At 35.7% G+C, this 19,845-nt stretch overlaps 2 protein-coding genes across 3 annotated transcripts; both read right to left on the bottom strand.

Annotated features, from left to right (window-relative positions):
- Nucleotides 1–81: 81 nt before the first annotated feature.
- On the bottom strand, nt 82–6,805 carry LOC132554487 (tigger transposable element-derived protein 4-like). Its single transcript, XM_060218798.1, has one exon. It carries the CDS (start codon nt 6,433–6,435, stop codon nt 4,327–4,329), a length of 2,109 nt encoding a protein of 702 aa, XP_060074781.1. The 5' UTR covers nt 6,436–6,805; the 3' UTR covers nt 82–4,326.
- Nucleotides 6,806–12,911: 6,106 nt separating this feature from the next.
- Nucleotides 12,912–19,161, bottom strand: LOC132554492 (monocarboxylate transporter 12-like). 2 transcript variants are annotated; one of them, XR_009554399.1, is made up of 5 exons: nt 19,029–19,161; nt 17,087–17,230; nt 15,077–15,934; nt 13,862–14,155; nt 12,912–12,973 (listed from the first exon to the last, which is right to left on the bottom strand). XR_009554399.1 is itself a non-coding variant. In XM_060218804.1 (4 exons), the coding sequence occupies exons 1-4, from the start codon at nt 19,126–19,128 to the stop codon at nt 13,950–13,952; spliced, it is 1,308 nt and encodes a 435-aa protein (XP_060074787.1). In that variant the 5' UTR covers nt 19,129–19,161; the 3' UTR covers nt 13,833–13,949. The 2 variants fall into 2 exon arrangements, 1 of the variants encoding a protein (XP_060074787.1); XM_060218804.1 differs by lacking the exon at nt 12,912–12,973 and having other exon boundaries at nt 13,833–14,155.
- Between the last annotated feature and the right edge of the window lie 684 nt (nt 19,162–19,845).

Here is a 19,845-nt window from a genome sequence, read left to right as displayed (position 1 = left end):
CTCCTCTATCTACAGATAGTATGAAGCAAAAGACCACATTGTAAACAAAAAAAATCAATGAAATAAGAAAACAAAGATCAATTAATTGAACAATGAATTTAATCAATCAGTGAAAATGTACTTTCAACTGCATTTCTAACTCCTTTTACAAATCATCAAATTTTGTACAAATTATATATGGACACAATTACATACAAGGTACAATAATATGAGAGAATGTACATTTGTTGTTCAATAATCTAAACATACATACAATATCTCAATTATATTTCAAACAATATATGGTAAATGAGATCCTTGAATGGTTACAGTGCTCAACATTGCAGAATTTTTACAAGATCTTCTTAGATTTGTTACACACCCCCCTCCCCCACCTCCAGAATTCAACTTCAAATACAAGATAGCTACATATTCCTTTGTCTGATAACTTTCACACAAAACATGCACAAGTATCTGGGAGTTACCTGAATCCATGTAGGAAGATTGAGATCAGAAAAACCTGTAATGCTTTCTTAGAAATAATAAAAAATCAAATTGTTCAAAGCAAACCACCTATCAGTCTTAACTGAATTAATATCAAAATTTAATATACCGGTACACAACAAGGGTCAAAGTGAAACATTGTATGAAATTCAATAGGACTGATGCAGTACTATCAAAGGAAAAATGAGGCCCTGCTGTCAAAATCCCAAGTCACATTTTGGCCACACACAAGGGAAATATACTTATGAAATTTGAGAAAATATCAAGCATAACTTCCTGGCAAAGAGCAAAACCAAACTTAAAACATAACCAACAGCCCCATCAGTTCTTTTATTTTTTGTCCAAATTTTAAAACAGGTCTTGCATGTAGAATATCAAAAACAAATGTATATGAAACATGAGATTGAAAAGAAAGAGTAAAAAACTTCAACAGTTACATCCAAGAAGGCCACTTTACTGTAACAATGGTCCGAGTGGGAAAACGAACTTTCTGAGAAATTGTAAAAACAAACTTAAACTGTTCAAGTTTAAGATGAATAACTACCTGAAACAGCCTATATGTTTGTTTATGCAAAAATTCAATTGGGTACATGTGGTTAATCAGAATTTAATTTAAATTTATGTAGGTATTAATCTGGTTCCTCTAAGAATGAACATGTACAGCTGGAGTCAAAAATGCCTCTACATATGAAAGTTGAGAAAGATCAATGTAAAACTGCATATGGAGGGTGAGAAATACTGATAACATTTAAATGTTCAAATTACTGATGGCCAATATTGGTTAGTTAATATCAAAGGTGAAGGTCAGGAGGAACAAATATCCACCTTTCTTCTATTACATTAAAGAATATAAAAGTTTTACGGTAATCTTAACTATGAACGGACAAATTGTCAATTACGTCAGATTGAGATCAATATAGTCAAAAGGTACAACATTTTCTGTCTACATGAATATATCAAGACAATAAACATGCCTACAATAAATAGAAAACATCCAATTTATGTTAACAGATGTATGATGGGATATCTACCACGACAAACTGTATAAACAACTAGTATAGAGTCTGAATGATGTCGCAGTCACGTCAAAGTAATTTACCAAAGCCAATACAACAACAGATATTTTAAAAAATTTTGATTACTTCTGAGACTATGAGTATTATAAATGTATAATTCTGGTACTCTATTAATAATGTTTTTTTTTGCATAAACCCTTTTTTAGGTAAAAGCATCCTATCAATTAAATCAAATAAAAGTTATACAGGTTATTACATTCTTAGTTAATTGTGTTGTACAAGACTAGAGTTACTAAAATGTTACTCTGACTAATACACCTGTACTGAAAAATTTGTCAACAAATTCAGAATCAAATCCAGAAATTATTGTACATGAATCTACATAATTGTACTGTACCCAATTTAATGTCCCATGTTTGCCATTTACAACATGTATACATGCGTTTCAAAATTCACAAAGAACTGTAACATCTGTTCATCATTTTGGTATATAATTACAAATACAAAATATTACTTTAAATATCCATCTACATTATATACATACATGTATATGGAGATCAGAGATCAACTCTTTTAATATTGACTAAAAGGTTATGATTGCTGGGTGGTTTCCAAGAACTGAATCATATTATGTATTTACCAAGGCCCAGGACAACTGAAAGTCAGTGATAGGCTGATTTATATAAAACAATGAAGTTGTATTAGTGTATAATTTTACAGTACAGTAATATTAGTGGGCTTATTGCCAGGTAGATACTGTAAAAAATAAACAAACATGCATGTACATCTTCATTATCAGTCTATATGTATACTGACACTCGGCTGATAGCCGTTACTATTTACATGTTAAGACCAATTCATTAATTTTCTTCGTCAATCTGAAGTAATAAACAATAGTGGAAGATAAACTCCTAATTGGATTTCTGTTATGTTACACTTAAAGTATCTAATGTCATACCTAGTGTTTGTATTGTGAGTTTGTGTCGTACAGTTTAGGCTAGCTTGTTTGTCAGTGATCACTAGTACTATAAAGCTATAACAATGTTGAATACAAACACTAAGAGTCTGGAAAATCTGGAGTTTTATCATTTTTATAATGATTTACAGGTAATCTTACTTTGCAGCAGAAGAATTTGAAGCTCAAACTAATATAAACTTCTACACTCACTACCTAGAGTGCTTTGTACTGGTCTGCTGCACTCCCTACCTAGAGTGCTTTGTATTGCTCTGCTGCACTCCCTACCTAGAGTGCTTTGTACTGGTCTGCTACACTCCCTACCTAGAGTGCTTTGTACTGGTCTGCTGCACTCCCTACCTAGAGTGCTTTGTATTGCTCTGCTGCACTCCCTACCTAGAGTGCTTTGTACTGGTCTGCTACACTCCCTACCTAGAGTGCTTTGTACCGGTCTGCTACACTCCCTACCTAGAGTGCTTTGTGCCGGTCTGCTACACTCCCTACCTAGAGTGCTTTGTGCCGGTCTGCTACACTCCCTACCTAGAGTGCTTTGTACCGGTCTGCTACACTCCCTACCTAGAGTGCTTTGTACCGGTCTGCTGCACTCCCTACCTAGAGTGCTTTGTACTGGTCTGCTGCACTCCCTAACTAGAGTGCTTTGTATTGCTCTGTTACACTCCCTACCTAGAGTGCTTTGTATTGCTCTGTTACACTCCCTAACTAGAGTGCTTTGTATTGCTCAAGAAGCTGAGAAATGAATCAGTCGGTCAAGGTCATGTTCTTATGCATGGCATGTGGCCAGTCTCCTGTATGTTATTCAGAGTGACCCTGTTTCCGCGGTGACCAACTCCACTGACAAACAAACTTTATCAACTTCTGTATTAATATGACAATTATAACAATAGGTTTGTGGGCCTTGACAGTCCACTGACTAGACCTATATATAACAGTAGGAACATTCATTATATAATTCAAACAGTTACAGATATCTTAGTAGTAAAGGTGAAGAACACCCTTCATTTCAGTTTCTTAACATTTCCACAGAATATCAACTCAATGACACCAAACTCGAGAATCCTAATGTGTTTTTTCAAGATGGCAGTCAAACTGGATTTGGATTGAACCGCAAAAAAGAACAACACTTGATCAGGATCATCTCGGGACAATTTCATTTCCATTCCACTGATAGAACTTAAGAAGAAGTTTAAAATATGTATTGTTCAAGGAAACCACAAATGTGCAAGCATATTACAAAATGGCCACTATGGTTGACATATTAAATATTTGACAAGGCCTTAAATAAAAAACAACACTTTGTTGACTTACCTTCTGTATCATTCTCACCGAGTTTTAGCACAATGGCACCAGCGGAACTTGAGAAGTTATTTTAAAAATTTTTTCAAGATGGCAGCCATATTGGATTTTGGACTGACCCCAAAAAATAACATCTTGTTAGACTAGCTGCGCATCATTTCAGGTACGTTTCATCTCAATCCAACTGACAGAACTTGGGAAGAAGTTTAAAATGTAAAAAGTTCATGCATGGTGCACGATGATTGATGGTGCATGATGATTGATGGTGTACGATGATTGATGGTGCATGATGGACAAAAAAATTACATATAAGCTTACTCTTGCTATAGTAAATTTAATGTCTTATAAATTTTATTTTCTGACTCGCAGAAGTAATGAGTTGGGTTCCCTTGACTCATTACAGTATGAATATGTTATATAAATACAACAGTACATTGAATCTCTTGCTGGAACAATGGTACAACTATTTACTGAAACATCATATCAAATAATCTCATGTTCAACTGACAGTTTCTCTATAACTTTAATCAAAGTCTACATTTAAATTTCCGATCTCTTTTAAAAGTTGATATTTTCATGTTTAACATGAAACTGTTCAAGGTCACTGTTAGATGTATGGGTCCTACTAGTCCTTTCAGCACCAGTGTTTAGCTGTGACTGGTGTTCAACAAGAGCTTCTTTCATCACACGATCTGATATCTTTGCCAACGTTTCCAAAAGATCATTTGTATTATTCTGTGCCTCTAGGTAGGCTCGAAGAGTAACACATGCTTGCATAGCATCCATAGTGGAAGGAATGGAATGGTTGCCTGCAGATGCACTCTGTGACCTTTGCGTATGACTGGTGTCTGTGCCATGGTCAGTATCTCCATAATTTTGATTTCGCATAGTCATCACATTGTCTTCAGAAATGTCTGTCACTGGTAGTTGGGACAAGTGACCACCAAATGAATGCTCACCTACATCTGCCTGTCTGCCGTCAAACACTTTACGAGATGTATCAGCATTTCTTGTCACAAGAAACATGTTGGCATAGCACTTATCTGATGCATCACTTGTGACTCCAGAATCATCTATTGGTCTACAGGTCTGAGGTTGACAAGTAGATATGTTTTCGTCAACGCGAGCATATTCATCCAAGATTCGCTGGAAATTATATTTTTGTGAATGCACGCTTCGATCCTCATCCTCTTCATCAGTTGTAGGCATTGTATCGCCTTCATCAACATCCACTGATTTGATTCCCGACAGCTTAAAGGAGTTAAAAATTTTTGCTGGCCCAACACTGTTCCAAGCTTCATCCAAGAGCAATATAGCATCTTTAATGCTGATTTTTAAGTCTGTGTCTGAAATCTGTTCTTGCCTTGTGATGAGGCTTTTTCTGTACTGTACTTTGAGGCTATGTAGAATGCCTTGGTTTAATGGCTGCAGTTTCCGATCAGATGCAGGAACAAACACAAGTGATATTGCTTTCAGTCCTTCTATCGCTGGATGAACAGCATTCCTGTCCAATATCAAAGTAACTCTTCTGTTCTTTTCACGAAATCTCATATCTAAATCCAAAATCCAATCTGTGAAAATATCAGATGTCATGAACACATTTTTATTTGAAACATATTTGAAATTTGATGCAAGTTGTACATGGTTTCCCGAATTGAAAGGATTTTCTTCTTTACCGATCACAAGTAGAGGTAACTTATCCGTACCAGTCATATTTGTACCGACCATCAGTGTTAGTCTTTCATCATCATTTTGCGCCTTTGGAAAATTCAAAGTGCTGATATTCTCTTTATTTGGGAGAATGCAGTACAACAATCCAGTTTCAGTGGCATTGTAGATGTCATTTGGGTGTGACTGGGAACACAATGTTGGATAGTATTTGCCTTTGTCATTTTTGAAACTTATTGCATATCTTCCTTTGAATCTGTCCAACCATCCTGTTGAACATTTGAAGTTTGTTTCTCCCATATTACTTGCAATTTCTCCTGCTATATTCTTTAGAATTGTACCAGAAATTGGCAAGTTTTGTCGTCTGGCTTCATCATACCATTTATAAAGAGCTTGTTCAATATATTCAAAATGTCCTGTCCTCATTTTCTTCCTCTCTGGGCCATAGGTACTATTTAAGAAAGCATTTTTAATTTTGTCAGCACATTTCAGCCACGATGACAGGGTATTTGATGGTATGCCAAAATCCTTTGCAATATCAGATTTTCTCCTATTCCCACGTTCAACAGCAAGTATAGCTTCATACTTTGTCTCAATAGATTTGACATTCAGTTTCCTTTTGACTGCATATCTACCATTGGAAGTCAAAATAAGACCTGTTCTGTCTGGGATACATAAATTACCACGTATATTTCCAAGGCCTACATTCTCGATTTCATCAGGAACATCTGCATCAGGAGATATTGCTATACCATTCTCTATCTGTGATATTGGTGTAGAGGGACTTGCCCCCTCATTTACTTCAGTGACGTCAGGGGACTCATCTGTGACGTCAGGGGATTCATCTAATTTCCATATTGATTTCTCACCAACAATTTCATTCATGATCAATGCAGTTGGAATACTTATGTGTGATGTTGGTGTCGAGGGACTCACAGCTTCATTAACCTCAGAAACATCAAGAGATTCTTCCAGTTTCCATAATGATTTGGCAGTCATTTCTGTCGAAATGTGACTGTAAACAACACTTGGTTAGGTAAGTACACAGTCAATCACTTAATAAATACTCAACAAGCCCCATTTTTTTAACTTGTAAGCAACAAACTAAAAATAGAACAACTGGTATATCGGAGAATTATTAAAAAAGTCTTTCGCGTATCATAATCACCGTCCGTATTATCACAGGCCTTTGGTATGATAATGATTGAACCAAGTTCGTATTGATGTGCAATTCCCATAATGGCTTGTGGTTATTAAGTTTCCCGGAGTAATTTTCATGCACTGTCTTAACACATATTAGATATTACTGAAAACAAATATGTAACCAAAACGGCGTGTAGTAATATCATCGATGCATTTGCAGTAATTATTACAGCACATCTAGCTCCGACAAAGACTCGATTCCAATACCGGAAGTCAACTTTCATTAACTAAACCGAGTTGGGACGACGTTACATTTTCTCCGCTTTTCCGTTAATGGACATTATGTATACAACAATTACATATACTAATATATATTACCGGAACTTATGGACAATCAAATATAGATTAGATCACTTGTAGTAACACGAAAAAAGAACGACATGACGGTACTTTAAAGTGAAGAATTAAAAGGGGATTGAGGTCGGGGTACGTCAGTTGTTGTTTCAGTATTGTTGGGTCAAGATCACCATAAGTTTTTTTTTAGAAATTCGTTATCAGCTCTGTCGCGTTTTCATTCCTTTCGCGAGTTTTGATCAAACCCCACACAAATGACCATAAAAAATATTTACAATGGTGATGAAACTGTATTGTCATACGTATTTACCGTACTGTTCCATTTAAATCAGCTCATTGTTAGCGCCAAGGAATATGAATGATTGCTTTGTTGGCTCAATATTATTCTGTCGGTATCACGCTACTTCTTTGATTATTTTTGTCTCTATCCCATGTTTTCACATATAATAGTACGAGAATCAGCGTCTACATCTTCACTTTCCGCTTGTTTCCATGTAACATTAATTCAAGTGCATCAGAAACGAAGACGGATTTATACAAGTTAACAAAACTTGCTTCTGAATCCAATTCAGATGTGATTGTTTTTATATAATCGCGGTGTTTACGTACACATCAATGAATGAAACAAAGTTTATATTAAATTGGTTACAAACTTATTGTATGCTTTACTTTTGAAAAAAAATGAACGCCAAACGGCACCATCTTTATAAACCATAACAATGTAAAGGCTTGTGGTACCAATCATATGTCGCTTAAGCAAAATCCAGTATGCCAGTTGAACATTTTACAAGTCATATGTTAAAGTGTCTAGTAAACCATTATTGGCTGGGTACATTTTACAATGTAATGTCATTTTATGTATAATGCAATTATATAGTGTGCGCTTGACACGTAAATGGAATGTTTTGAATTTGAGATTTGAAATAGCTTCTTGAGTTATGTTCACAATGGACAGATGTCGGTAAACGCCCTTGATGTTGTTATAAACGCTTTTTTTTCAAATATCTCCGACAGGTGTGAACAGATTGTTGGCACGTATGGTCTTCTTAAGGTTTGGCACGTGTGGTCTTCTTAAGGTTTGACACATGTGGTCTTCTTAAGTTTGGCACGTGTGGTCTTCTTAAGTTTGGCACGTGTGGTTTTCTTAAGGTTTGGCACGTGTGGTCTTCTTAAGGTTTGGCACGCGAGGTCTTCTTAAGGTTAACAAGTTAACTGACCTGCTGTGTTGACTTTTGGACAAGCGGATTTGCGTATTTGCTTACTGTTACTGGTCTGTGGTTAAAATAAAAACAATTAAACTCAGTAATACATGTACGTACAGTTCAAGTGAAACAAAACAAAAATGATATGAGTGGGCATGCGCCAATAATATAGATACTGAAGAGAAAATGAGATTTCTTGATCTCGAAAGATGGTAATATGTGGGGTCAGAAGAAAACTGAGATAAACACAACACATGTATAATTACATTTTAAATAGTTATTCAACACAAATGTTACTTATTAATTTGAAAGTTTTGTAGCCGAAACTACGAAAAAATTCAAGCTTTTTATCATCCTGTCGCGCGCCCCAAAATGCCTTGATCCTACGAATTAATATGACCTAGAATTCCCCATCAGTATTCTATAATTGTTTCATGCATTGGAAATCATTGATCAAATTTCACGGACTTGACGCCATTTTTATTACACGTTCACCACAACTGTATCATTCGCCACTCCTAGTGTTTTAATTGTCACCTTTTGTGTCCATACGTGGAACTGTTCGGAGCACATACTGTTGTCCTTCGTCGTCATTGTTTTCTATTGGCTTATTTACTTTTTAATGGATGTACGTATTGGACTCTAGTTTTGTGTAGTTGAGTTATGTTTTTTATCAGGTTAAACTTGAGTCAGAGTAATGACCACTAAATATAAAAAAGAGAGTAAAAAGAAAGGCAAAAAGAGGAGAAGCTTGTCAAACTGCAGTTCGAATTTCAAAAGGCGTTAAGGAAAAGAATAACCAAACCTTGTTTAGAAGTATACGACAAATGGCCAATGAAACAATTGTATCTGATTTCATTGCCTGAACTCTCTTGATGCCCTGTAACAGTGCTTGCTCATAATTTCTAAACGTAAAATTTAATTTTCTTTCCCTATGATTACACCTGTATCTCTAAGTTCATTGTAGTTATGCTAATGACTTCTTTTACTACAGTCCCATAAGCTATCATTGTAATACAAGGTACACCATCACGAAAATTACCTTTTGTCATGGCAATTCCGTTTTCTTCGACACCTACATCAAAGAGTTATTTTTCCATCCCATTTTGCTTACATGTACTAATTTCCTGCTGGTGAAAACGGGCTGCCAAATTACAGGAGAGTCCAAGATATTTCATTGAGACGAGAAGTCCCATTTCCTGTACATATTCTGCCCCAAACAGCTGAAACATTGACATCATACCATGGTCTGGACTTAGAACAGGTATAGCTTTGGGCCTGTGACTATTGTAAATCCAATATCAGGAGCTAGACTGAGGCAAGACCATCATTACGGCACACCAGCACAAGGATTATGGTTTATCGCACTTTACATCATTAAGTACACTCTCAAAACAATTCACACACACCATTCTATAATTATCGATATTAACACGTTTAACTCGGCTTACTTTGGATCTGAAAGTCACTTCATGCAATTTCTGAATCCTTTGTTTAGTGGCATGACGTTGATCTTGTATTACAATCAAAGCACGTGGCATGGGCTTATATTTGTAATTTTTAACAACATGATGACAGCGGATGCGCATCATACATGGATAGAAATGCTATGAAGGAGTTATTCGGACGTCCAACTCTCAATGATTTTCCAGTCTTCTTCGTAATACAGAGTACTTGTCACCTGCTTACCCAAATCTGCGTTTAATTTCCAATGTGTTTTCATATATACATTTTGGTGCGGGCAATTCCAGGTCTAGTCATTACAGAAAAGGGCGACACTTCAGTTTAAAGTCATTAGAGGCATGATAGAATTGGAATATTGACATTAGTCGGGAGTGGTCAGAAAGGTCAATGACAGATACTGCAGTACATGCATGAAATGAGAGAAATGAACATTTCAGTCATCTGTATCCGTAGTGTGTGGACTGTAGTTCTTCGTCGATGCTTCCATACAATTTCTGTTTTAAAACAGACATGAACATACTAAACTCGAATAAACCTAATCTGGCAAGTAAAAAAAAAAAAAATCGAGATTTACACAGAAACTCGTGAAAAAGTACTAAGAGAACATAACCATGTGTTCAGGAAGAGTTAGCGTCTTCTGCTTCCTCGACGATATCAAATACGTAATGTTACATTCCTAAATAACAACAAAGTCTACAACCATGGAACGAACAAGCAAACTACCAAGCATCGAACAGTTTCATATCACACACAGAAACATACCATTTCGCAATGAGATCACTGTAACGACCTTAAACTTGTGCATTAGATATAACATAACTAAGGGTTTAAGTAAGAAGCTTTGACAAAGGTCTGGTTAAAAATTATAAAGTGATGTGAATTTAAGAATCCAATATAACTGTAGGAGGTCCGTATCCTCATCCTTAATAAGCAATCTAAATGATAGTTGATAGTGATTGCAACGATAAAGGGGCTTGGGCTTGGTTCTTCGTTATCAGCTAGCATATCGTTTTGTATGTACTTACCTGCAGACACAATAACATATTTGTCACGTGCATGTTGGAGTGTTGATCAGTATTAAGGATTATGACCTGTGGCTTAGCCTTTTAGATTTCAGCTGCTAAATGTTTTAAGAATGATTGACCGAATGGATTTAAGACACTCCGACAATAAATCTAGCGCAGCGTTTCACCCCCTCTCTGACATAGTCTTCAACAGATCCTTAACTATATTGAAATTCATATTCCAATTAATGGACAGAGTTTCAGGATATTTAAAACCCTTAACGTTTTGGATAATGCTACTACATCCCCAGGTGAACCTTAGTTATAAGGAGAGGTAGAACAAAAACAAATTGATGGGTAGTTCTTAGGTCATCTACATTAAATTTGCTGCAGGTTCTGTTTGTGGTTGAAAAAAAAAACTTGAATGCAATTGTAACCCTGTTAAAATACTAGCCGCAATATACCACTCGGCTGGAGAGAACTTCTCTTTAGCTCGATTGGTTGACACACACAAATTTAACAGGGTGCTACACAATGGCCTTTGAAAAATGTAAGAAATTACAGAAATATTTCTACATTGGAAGTACTGCGGGATGTTAAATTTGACAGATTCTAGTGTAAAATATTGCCGATATTAATACCATCAGTAACTTTCCACATGAGCCAATGCGGTCATTGATGCCATACAGCTCAACTGCAAGTAGGCCAATATAATATATTTCAAGCGGCATACGGTATAATGTGATACGTGTTAAGTTATAAGTACTGTGGCACTGGGTTTGTTTTTCCTAAATACGGAAACTTATCGACAGTACAGAATGATCAGTGAAATGTTGATTAAAACATTGATTATTTCCATGGCTAACCACAGGACAATGATTTTCAGCTTTTGTTTCCACCAACGCATGTTTAATAAACAGAGCACATTCTGTACCAAAACAACGTTGAAAGTTTTACAACTTAGGTTGCAGATTGTAGCATATATCGTGCTTTCTGTGGACAGATGGCTATCTCATCCCCGGATTACTTCTTTGTGTAAACATACAGTTCAACACCATGTGTTCCATAACATATAACAACTTTAAATGACTTCACATTGAAGAGTTCAACATATTATTACAGATATGTAAAGACGAGTTATGTCCCTTACCTTACTGGTATTAATAATAGACAGATACCACACAAATCTGGTAGGATATTCTCTTACTCATTCCATTTTCAAAATATTATTTTACCAGCTTTGTTTATCATAAGTATACAATATTAAAAAAACAGCCAAACTTTGAAACGTAATCATTGATCAAGTGTGAGCCCATTTTCTGGAAATAAATAAGTGTCGTCATATCTTGTCTTTTGCCCTCAGCATCTTAGAGAGTTCAGCGATACTGTGTCCATTCTAATGTTACTTTTGGAACATTCTATTGAATTGTAAGCCTTTTCTACAACCATACTATGAAGAAATTAAAGATAACGAGAAAATATCAGGAACATATCCATTTGCACTTCATTGTTGATCTAAAGTACCTATAAATTATTGTAAAGTATGGACGTCGTATTTTCTCACAGAGTGAGTGTACACGACAGCTGCATACATTCGTAAAACCTCACTATCTCAATATTTCAAAATATCAGGTAATGCTTGTTATTTACTAGTCATCTTTTTTAACTTTCATGGCCCTCGTTCTGAAAAAAAACCGAGGAAATAACACGAAGTCAACAAGCCAGCGACTACAGTAAGTTGTTGCCATCTGATGTATTTATTTGGTTCATAATCTGTTTACCATCTCGTCACACTATTTTCGACCTTAGTGTACATAGGATTATAGCGAAGCCGAAAAAGTTGGTCGGTTCCGTACCATCCTGTACGCTATGTACATCAGTGCTAGTACGCTCCACACTGGTCATTTGTCTGACGAAGGTGAATGTGTAGTCACCGAAACGTCACACTCTAATCTTCTACTGGTTGTGTTATAAGATGAAGGTGACCGTGTAGTCATCGTCACACTCTAATCTTCTACTGGTTGTGTTATAAGACGAAGGTGAATGTGTAGTCACCGAAACGTCACACTCTAATCTTCTACTAGTTGTGCTATAAGACGAAGGCGAATGTGTAGTCACCGAAACGTCACACTCTTCAACTGGTTGTGTTATAACATTAAGTTGACTGTGTAGTGATAGAAACGTCACACTCTAATCTTCTACTAGTTGTGTTATAAGATGAAGGTGACCGTGTAGTCATCGTAACGTCACACTCTAATCTTCTACTGGTTGTGTTATAAGATGAATGTGACCGTGTAGTCATCGTAACGTCACACTCTAATCTTCTACTGGTTGTGTTATAAGAACTTCTATTTTATTGACATAACCAACCTGAAGAAAATGTACAAAAGTAACATAATCATAATCCAAACTCAACTCAATTAAACTTAGGTCAAATCATGATAAAAAAACTTACACGGAGACCCCTGAATAAATTATAAGAATAAGCCCGGTTGTTCCGGAATAGTAAGCGTCTTCTGTTTTATCGACGGCACCCGCCAAGTAAACATTGGTCAATCCAAGTAAGTAATGTCACGTTCTCAAATGCGAACATGGTATACAACAACAAAACCAACAGGAAAAGTAACGAGCTCAAATAACGTATATCACATAACGAAATACCGTTTAGCTGACTATGTTTGCGGGAATGATATTTGCGCGGTTTCGCTGGTCATTTTTATGATTAAGAAAATATTGTCAGTGATATAAAACGCTTGGAGTGATAAAATATAAAACATGAATTTCCAAATTTAAACGGCCCGAACAATGAGAAAATACTTCCATAATGTATTTTCTTCAAATAAAAGAAAGTTAAACTTCGACTCTGTTGAAGAGCTTCATCCCAAAAACACGTGGTTTCAAACAGGTTTTTATTTCGGTATCAACATTTGGTTGAATGAGTCACCTGTACCACCCTGCTTTATGTCCTGCGATGATGATGGTTTGATTTGACAGATATATGTACACATTTTGATATAAGTTTAGGTTGCATTCCTATATAAACGCGAGATAAACAAAGATGTGGAAACACAACGGAACACCGAAGAACTGTACAGAACATTTACGTACACAGCTCGTCTATTAATGCCACATCGCGAAATTATCATTCAAGAAAAAATTATTTCACCTTGGAAAATAAGAGGCTATACGGTAACCTATTTCTCAATGTGGTCACAGTAACGACGTGAAACTTTCCCTGTAATTATAATAAGCATGTACCTTTTGAAACCTTGTGTTACGAGTTCGTTCGTCAGTTGAGGATTTCTTGCATGAAAATCATGATAATGGGAACTGGCCCATAACTAGATCAAGAAGTCTCAAGCAAGGAAGGACGGCGGTCTGATTCACCTTGATGTGTGCCTATCGCTTGGCTCAGAGTGGCCTGATTGTCTTGGGGTGGACAACATCTTCGTATCACAGCAGCCGTAATAAACAGACAAACAGCCACACCCTGTACAGCTGACATGCCATAATATGATGCTTCGTATGAACCAGTGACGTCGACTAACCAACCTGAAATAGCAATAGGAAGTTGTTGATGCAAACAAAACTGCAAAATCAGTCTTGGACTTTAATTATAATGGCAGTTGTTAACGTACAAACGTGATTTTTATTATTAACATAAATTAATATATATTTTTACCATTAAATGAAATCTAATTACATGCAAAAGAAAGGCAGACTCAATTTCTTGGTAATATTTGTTATTAAAAAAGGACTAATTGACTTTAGAGTTAGCCATTATCTCTTTGACAAGAAATGTGAAGAGGTGGTAGACATTGACAGTTTAAATTACCCCCAACCCATATCGCACACCCTTCCCCGTTAGCATTTGTTGTTGCTCGAATTCTGCGATACATAGAGTTTGTTGCACGTCTCTTGTGCGAACAGCGTGTTCAGCCACTCTTCCAGAAGGAACCGACACTGAATAGGCAACGTCTCTGATCTTTAGACTGTGCAAACGTATTTCTTATTAAACCACGGCATGATAAATTAATATATTGTTCTTATTTGTACTTAGACACAAAATAAGAATATGTTTGATATAATTAAGCCGTTATAAAAATGGGTCACTGTCACCTACTTTTCGACGTAATTCTAATTCGTGCTATCACTTTTAATGTTTTAAAGCTTGGAGTTGCATAATGCTTCAAAATGATGAAGAATGATTCCAGAATAGCGGAGATTTGTCAAAATGGTGCCATTTATGAATTTGACTCAGTTTACCCCCATAGCTTGGAATGGTTTCTGACCTCACCTTGATTTCATATGACGGCCTAACCCCAAGTTATTAATTTACAAATAATACAACTTATCTTATCTTTGAAAGTCACTAGAAGTTTAAACTTGGAACCATACTTTATAAAAAAATCATCTTACGTTCACTTGATGTTTTAGTGAGCACGTTTCATTTCTTAATGACAGTGTACATACCTGATACAGCACCAGCACAAATGTTGCTTACACCAATAACAGGCATGAGGATTCCCATTCCAACGGCGTAAGTATCGACACCCACAAGTTCCATTGTAGTCATAGATAGGACTGTGTTACTACAACCAAAGGCCAGTCCAAACAAACACATTAGCATCACATGGTGGTAGTATGAGGCTGCCTCCAGTAAACCGACGCTCGCTACACAACTCAAACAGGTAAAGATTGCGGATACAATAAGACCATCTATGTGTGGTACCAGTATACACAACCCAGGGATTAACCTACCGACAGTTGTGGATATATTCATATAGAAATACAATAACAAAGTTTGATGTTCATCGAAGCCTTTAGTTCGAAGGAAGTCCAACATGTAGATAGAAGAAGCACAACAGGAAGATATGACCAAGGAAATTCCAAAAATAAAAATGATAAAAACAGTGTTTACGCAAAGTGATTTTAACTTTTTAGTATAGGCATTTTGGTCCCTGGGTATTCCAATGATATTAGCATTGTTTCCGTTTTTGCCACTGCCATCTTGCAGAAGGTGATGAAGCTGTGATGTTTTGTTTTTGTCATCTTCCAGAATGTTTATAAGTTTACGTTGTGGTTTTCCGACCAGTTTGGGTTTACAAACGGCAAAAAAGCATACCATTTGCCCCATGATTCCTCCCACAATTAAAATACATCCTCGCCAGCCATATTGTTCTGTCAGATAGTTCAACAGGAAAGGAAACACCATGGAACCACATCCAGCTCCCACACCAATTATTGATATCGCAACCAGCTTTGCTTGTCCGTTAAAATGTTCCCCAACGGATGTTAAGCAAGACACAAACGTTAGAGAAAAGCCGAATCCTGTTGATTAAGTGCAAAAATATTAAAAACATATTTTAAGACAAATCAAAGGAAATCCGAGAGATATTAAGAGTCTATAAGATGTAATAATTATTATAGACATATAACATATCACAGCATGTTTTTATGTTAAAATCCACAGGTCTTTTTATAAGTATATATTTACGTTTGCCCACCGCTGTTTACAGAAGCTACTACTACAACTAATACTGATGTATTGTGACGTCATACGAGCCATTCCATTTTCCGACTGTCCCCATTACTAGATCTTTGGTCAATTCAATTGGATATCTGATTCATTTTGCTGAAAATGTAGGAAATGTAAATATGGGCAAATAAAGTTAACTAAATTTGTCTCAGGGGTAAGTAAATTCATCATCCCATGTAATCAACTAATGTCAGATTCAGTCCTTATATGAACTGTCTTATTTGGCATTCAATGACATTTTGAATGCCAACTTTATGAAGAAGAATCAAACATAAAGCGCTTACTTACCATTTTCTTTTATGTTGCCCATACATGCTGCATGAAAGCAGTTCGATACTGATATTGATATGTGTCAGAGAAAATAACTTTTTTCATTAGACAAGAGTTCACCAACAAGCTTCGACAAAATGCAACGCTAATCTGATGAATTCCTCTACGAGCGCTTAGCATCACAAATTAATAAGACAATATATAGTAATAAGGAAAATATTCTTATGTTTCCTATCTATATAAGGTTATCCAGGTATATCGTCTGCAAAATGTAACTCATTTACGATATAATGTATATTAAAAGTACCATGAAAATGATTGATGAGGATGTAGCCGCTGTGGGCGAGGATAGCGTACAGAGGATCTGTAAATAAAACACGCGTAGGACATCACACTAAAGGCAATCTGACGTTATAGTGCAGGGCGAGTGACCAATCTGGGTACCGTCCATATTCAGATTTGTTCATTCTTCCTCCATAAATCAAGACTCATTTGTGATGCACCTTGCACCATATCAATAACATAAACAATGAAAATACTTGTTTACATAAATTGTGCTTCGAGTTTGATCTCTTGCTGAACTGCAATTTCTCTTTTTAACTAAACTACATTACCTATACTAGCTATCCAGTCACGGGTAATTAACAGGTTATTGAAAAATTCTGTGCACTGACCTGAAACACCACCGATGGAGACGATTAGATAGGGAATACTTGTAGCGAAGAATGAAGAAGCGAGTCCCAACAAAACCAGCAGGCCACCACACATTCCAATTTTTCTGACTCCAAACTTATTAACACCCGCTCCACCAATGATTCCTGAGAAACGTTCAAATCATGATATATATTGGCAATCTTCAATATTTATATTGGAAGTTAAAATGATCAACAATGTATTACATTTGGTCGTTATGAAGAAATCGTTTAAATATTTTATAACATTTGAATCCCCTATGACCTTTGAAATAATTAATTTTTTGTAGATTACAGTCTTTGCATCTTCAGTATCAAATTTCAAGACTTTCAATAATTTAGAACTTTTGAAGTCTGTTACTGCCTATTCACCTGTAGCGGAAATTGAGCTTTTATAACAAAATTCTTTTGAGAGTGTTCATGGTAAGTTACAAAACCTTTCCAAGTCGTTGATTATATCAATAAAGCAGACTTTCTAGAATTTGAGAAGATTTTAAAAGTTTGCTGCCCAAAATAACACTTTTGAACTTTAACTCCTACCGAAAACATTTTCACAACTTAGCAGACAAATCTCCAAATTTTAGAGTGTTGATACGTAACATATAATTGTTATAATAATTGACCACCCAGTTTATGGAAATGGTTGTCCTGATGTTAGAGGTTAAATAAATAAAAAAAAACGTCATATTGTTAGCCAACAATTTTTGATAAAAGTTTTTAATAATATTGTGGTCTGATGTAATAAAACCACAGTAATTGTTATTAGGTTATTAGTAGAGGCGTAACGATTCACCGATGCACCAGCTTTCGAATTTAGCAGTATGGATAAATATCAATTGGAAACTCATAACATGATATCTTACACTATGTATAACCTGTTCTGTTTAGATTTCAAAATGGTTCATGCCTTGCAATATTAAGTGTATTCGTTGTTATTTGATATTGAATACTGTGTTATGATTTGTTTTCATTAATTGAATTTTCATTATTTTATTCAGTATAATTTAATTATCAATGAGAGTTAATCATTAACACTATCACTAGGGAGTGTGGAGAAAATTCAATTAAGTATGGAAGCAATGCTCTTCATATAGTGTTACTTTTAAACTAATAACCATATAAATAAACTCAGATCTATATGTTTTCATAATATAAACATGTGTTGAGATTGTTTTCTGAGCTTTATGTTGATGACCTTGCTGATAGTGAAATGAACTTTGGACCTGTACCTGATAATGTAAAGAAATTTGACCTCAACAAATATTTCCAAATACATAGCCTAACTTCATTTTTTAAGGAAATTAAAATTTTGTAACCAAATACTAAATAGCATAGGTTAACCTAAAATCTAAGGAAAGCTACTATATTTTTATAATATTGATTACAATCTAACCGTTTAAAATACAGCAGTGTCTAAAAAATTAATTTATTATTGGTCAACGGGGTCCGGTAACACACGATACACCGGGCGTGGGAAGACAAACCAAAACCTGTGTACTGGTTCTTTCAAACACAGATATGCTTCAGTGCATGAAGTACCGGCAAATGATATAGTCTATATGTACACATGTCCTCTGCCATGGTATGTATGCAACGTTAGAGTCAGGTTTCCAAAGAGATTTACTGGAGACCATGAATGGTTCATCACCCTAAAGCTGTGTCTGCCACTCTCAATCAATATCCGTAACACACATACATACTGATCCATGAACCACATTACAATGTTTTATAGACTTATATCATCGTGTGTGAGGTAAGTTCAGGAGTGTAAAATCGTGTTTATTGGTGTAATCAATAATTGGGTCATCGTAAGGAATAATAATATATACATAAGATCTCTTAAGTAAATTATCATGCTTTAACTCCATAATGACATTTCTTGTTAAATAAAAAAATTCAAAACAATAGATAAAAAATGACTCACCTGCGATATCCAATACCCCGGTAGTAACAGCTTGAACCAGGGCCGTCTGTGCTTTACTTTCCCCAAAAACATGTAGAAATTTCAAGTTTAACACTGACATATTGAAAGGAAAACCGCCACACAAAAACAGATTTAGGAAGTTCACTATTAACACAGCGTGTTTTCTCCTTAGCTTCCAGGCGTGCGAAGACATGCTTCGTGTTGGTTCTTTGAACAAGGTTATCTGTACTACAGAGCGTTTGTAATATGCACATACATGTTGTTATAGAAAAAAAATAGTGAATTATAAAGCTTATATATTCCTATCAGTCCCTGATACACTTGTACAAGTCTAAGGAACCTTGAACATGTGCTTCTAAAACTGATATGATAATTGATTCCCTTTTAAATCGTGACATTGGTTTTCGATCACTTGGATTTTCCGCTCGGTCGCCTGTTATATTTTAGGTCGTTAATTTCATTGACATGTCCTTGAACTGCAGTACAGCTGTTGCGTTCTACATAAAATTCTGTAGTTGGTTGTGTATATATACAGTTGTCACAAATCTGCCGTATTGTTATGCAACAGATGAATAGTATGTTACTACACAGCATAGGGACTAACTTAGTGGTAAAAATATCGACAACGTAGACTCGAGGATACAACCAACATTCATTGTTAGAACATAACCGGTGGCTCCAGAATGTCTGGAATTAAATTTGAAATTGGATATATTTGATAACCTGGATCAGTTCGGGTATCCATCAGATTTGGTTTCATTCCCACTCAGCCAACAAATTTGTTTTTACATGTAGTTACCTGTATTTACCTGATGAA

Source organism: Ylistrum balloti, unplaced genomic scaffold (assembly GCF_031769215.1).
Source record: "Ylistrum balloti isolate Yb309-2 unplaced genomic scaffold, AGI_CSIRO_Ybal_v1 Utg370410, whole genome shotgun sequence".
Taxonomy (NCBI): Eukaryota; Metazoa; Mollusca; class Bivalvia; order Pectinida; family Pectinidae; genus Ylistrum; species Ylistrum balloti.
Note: the sequence above shows the minus strand (reverse complement) of the source record. Positions and strands in the feature narration are given on the sequence as shown.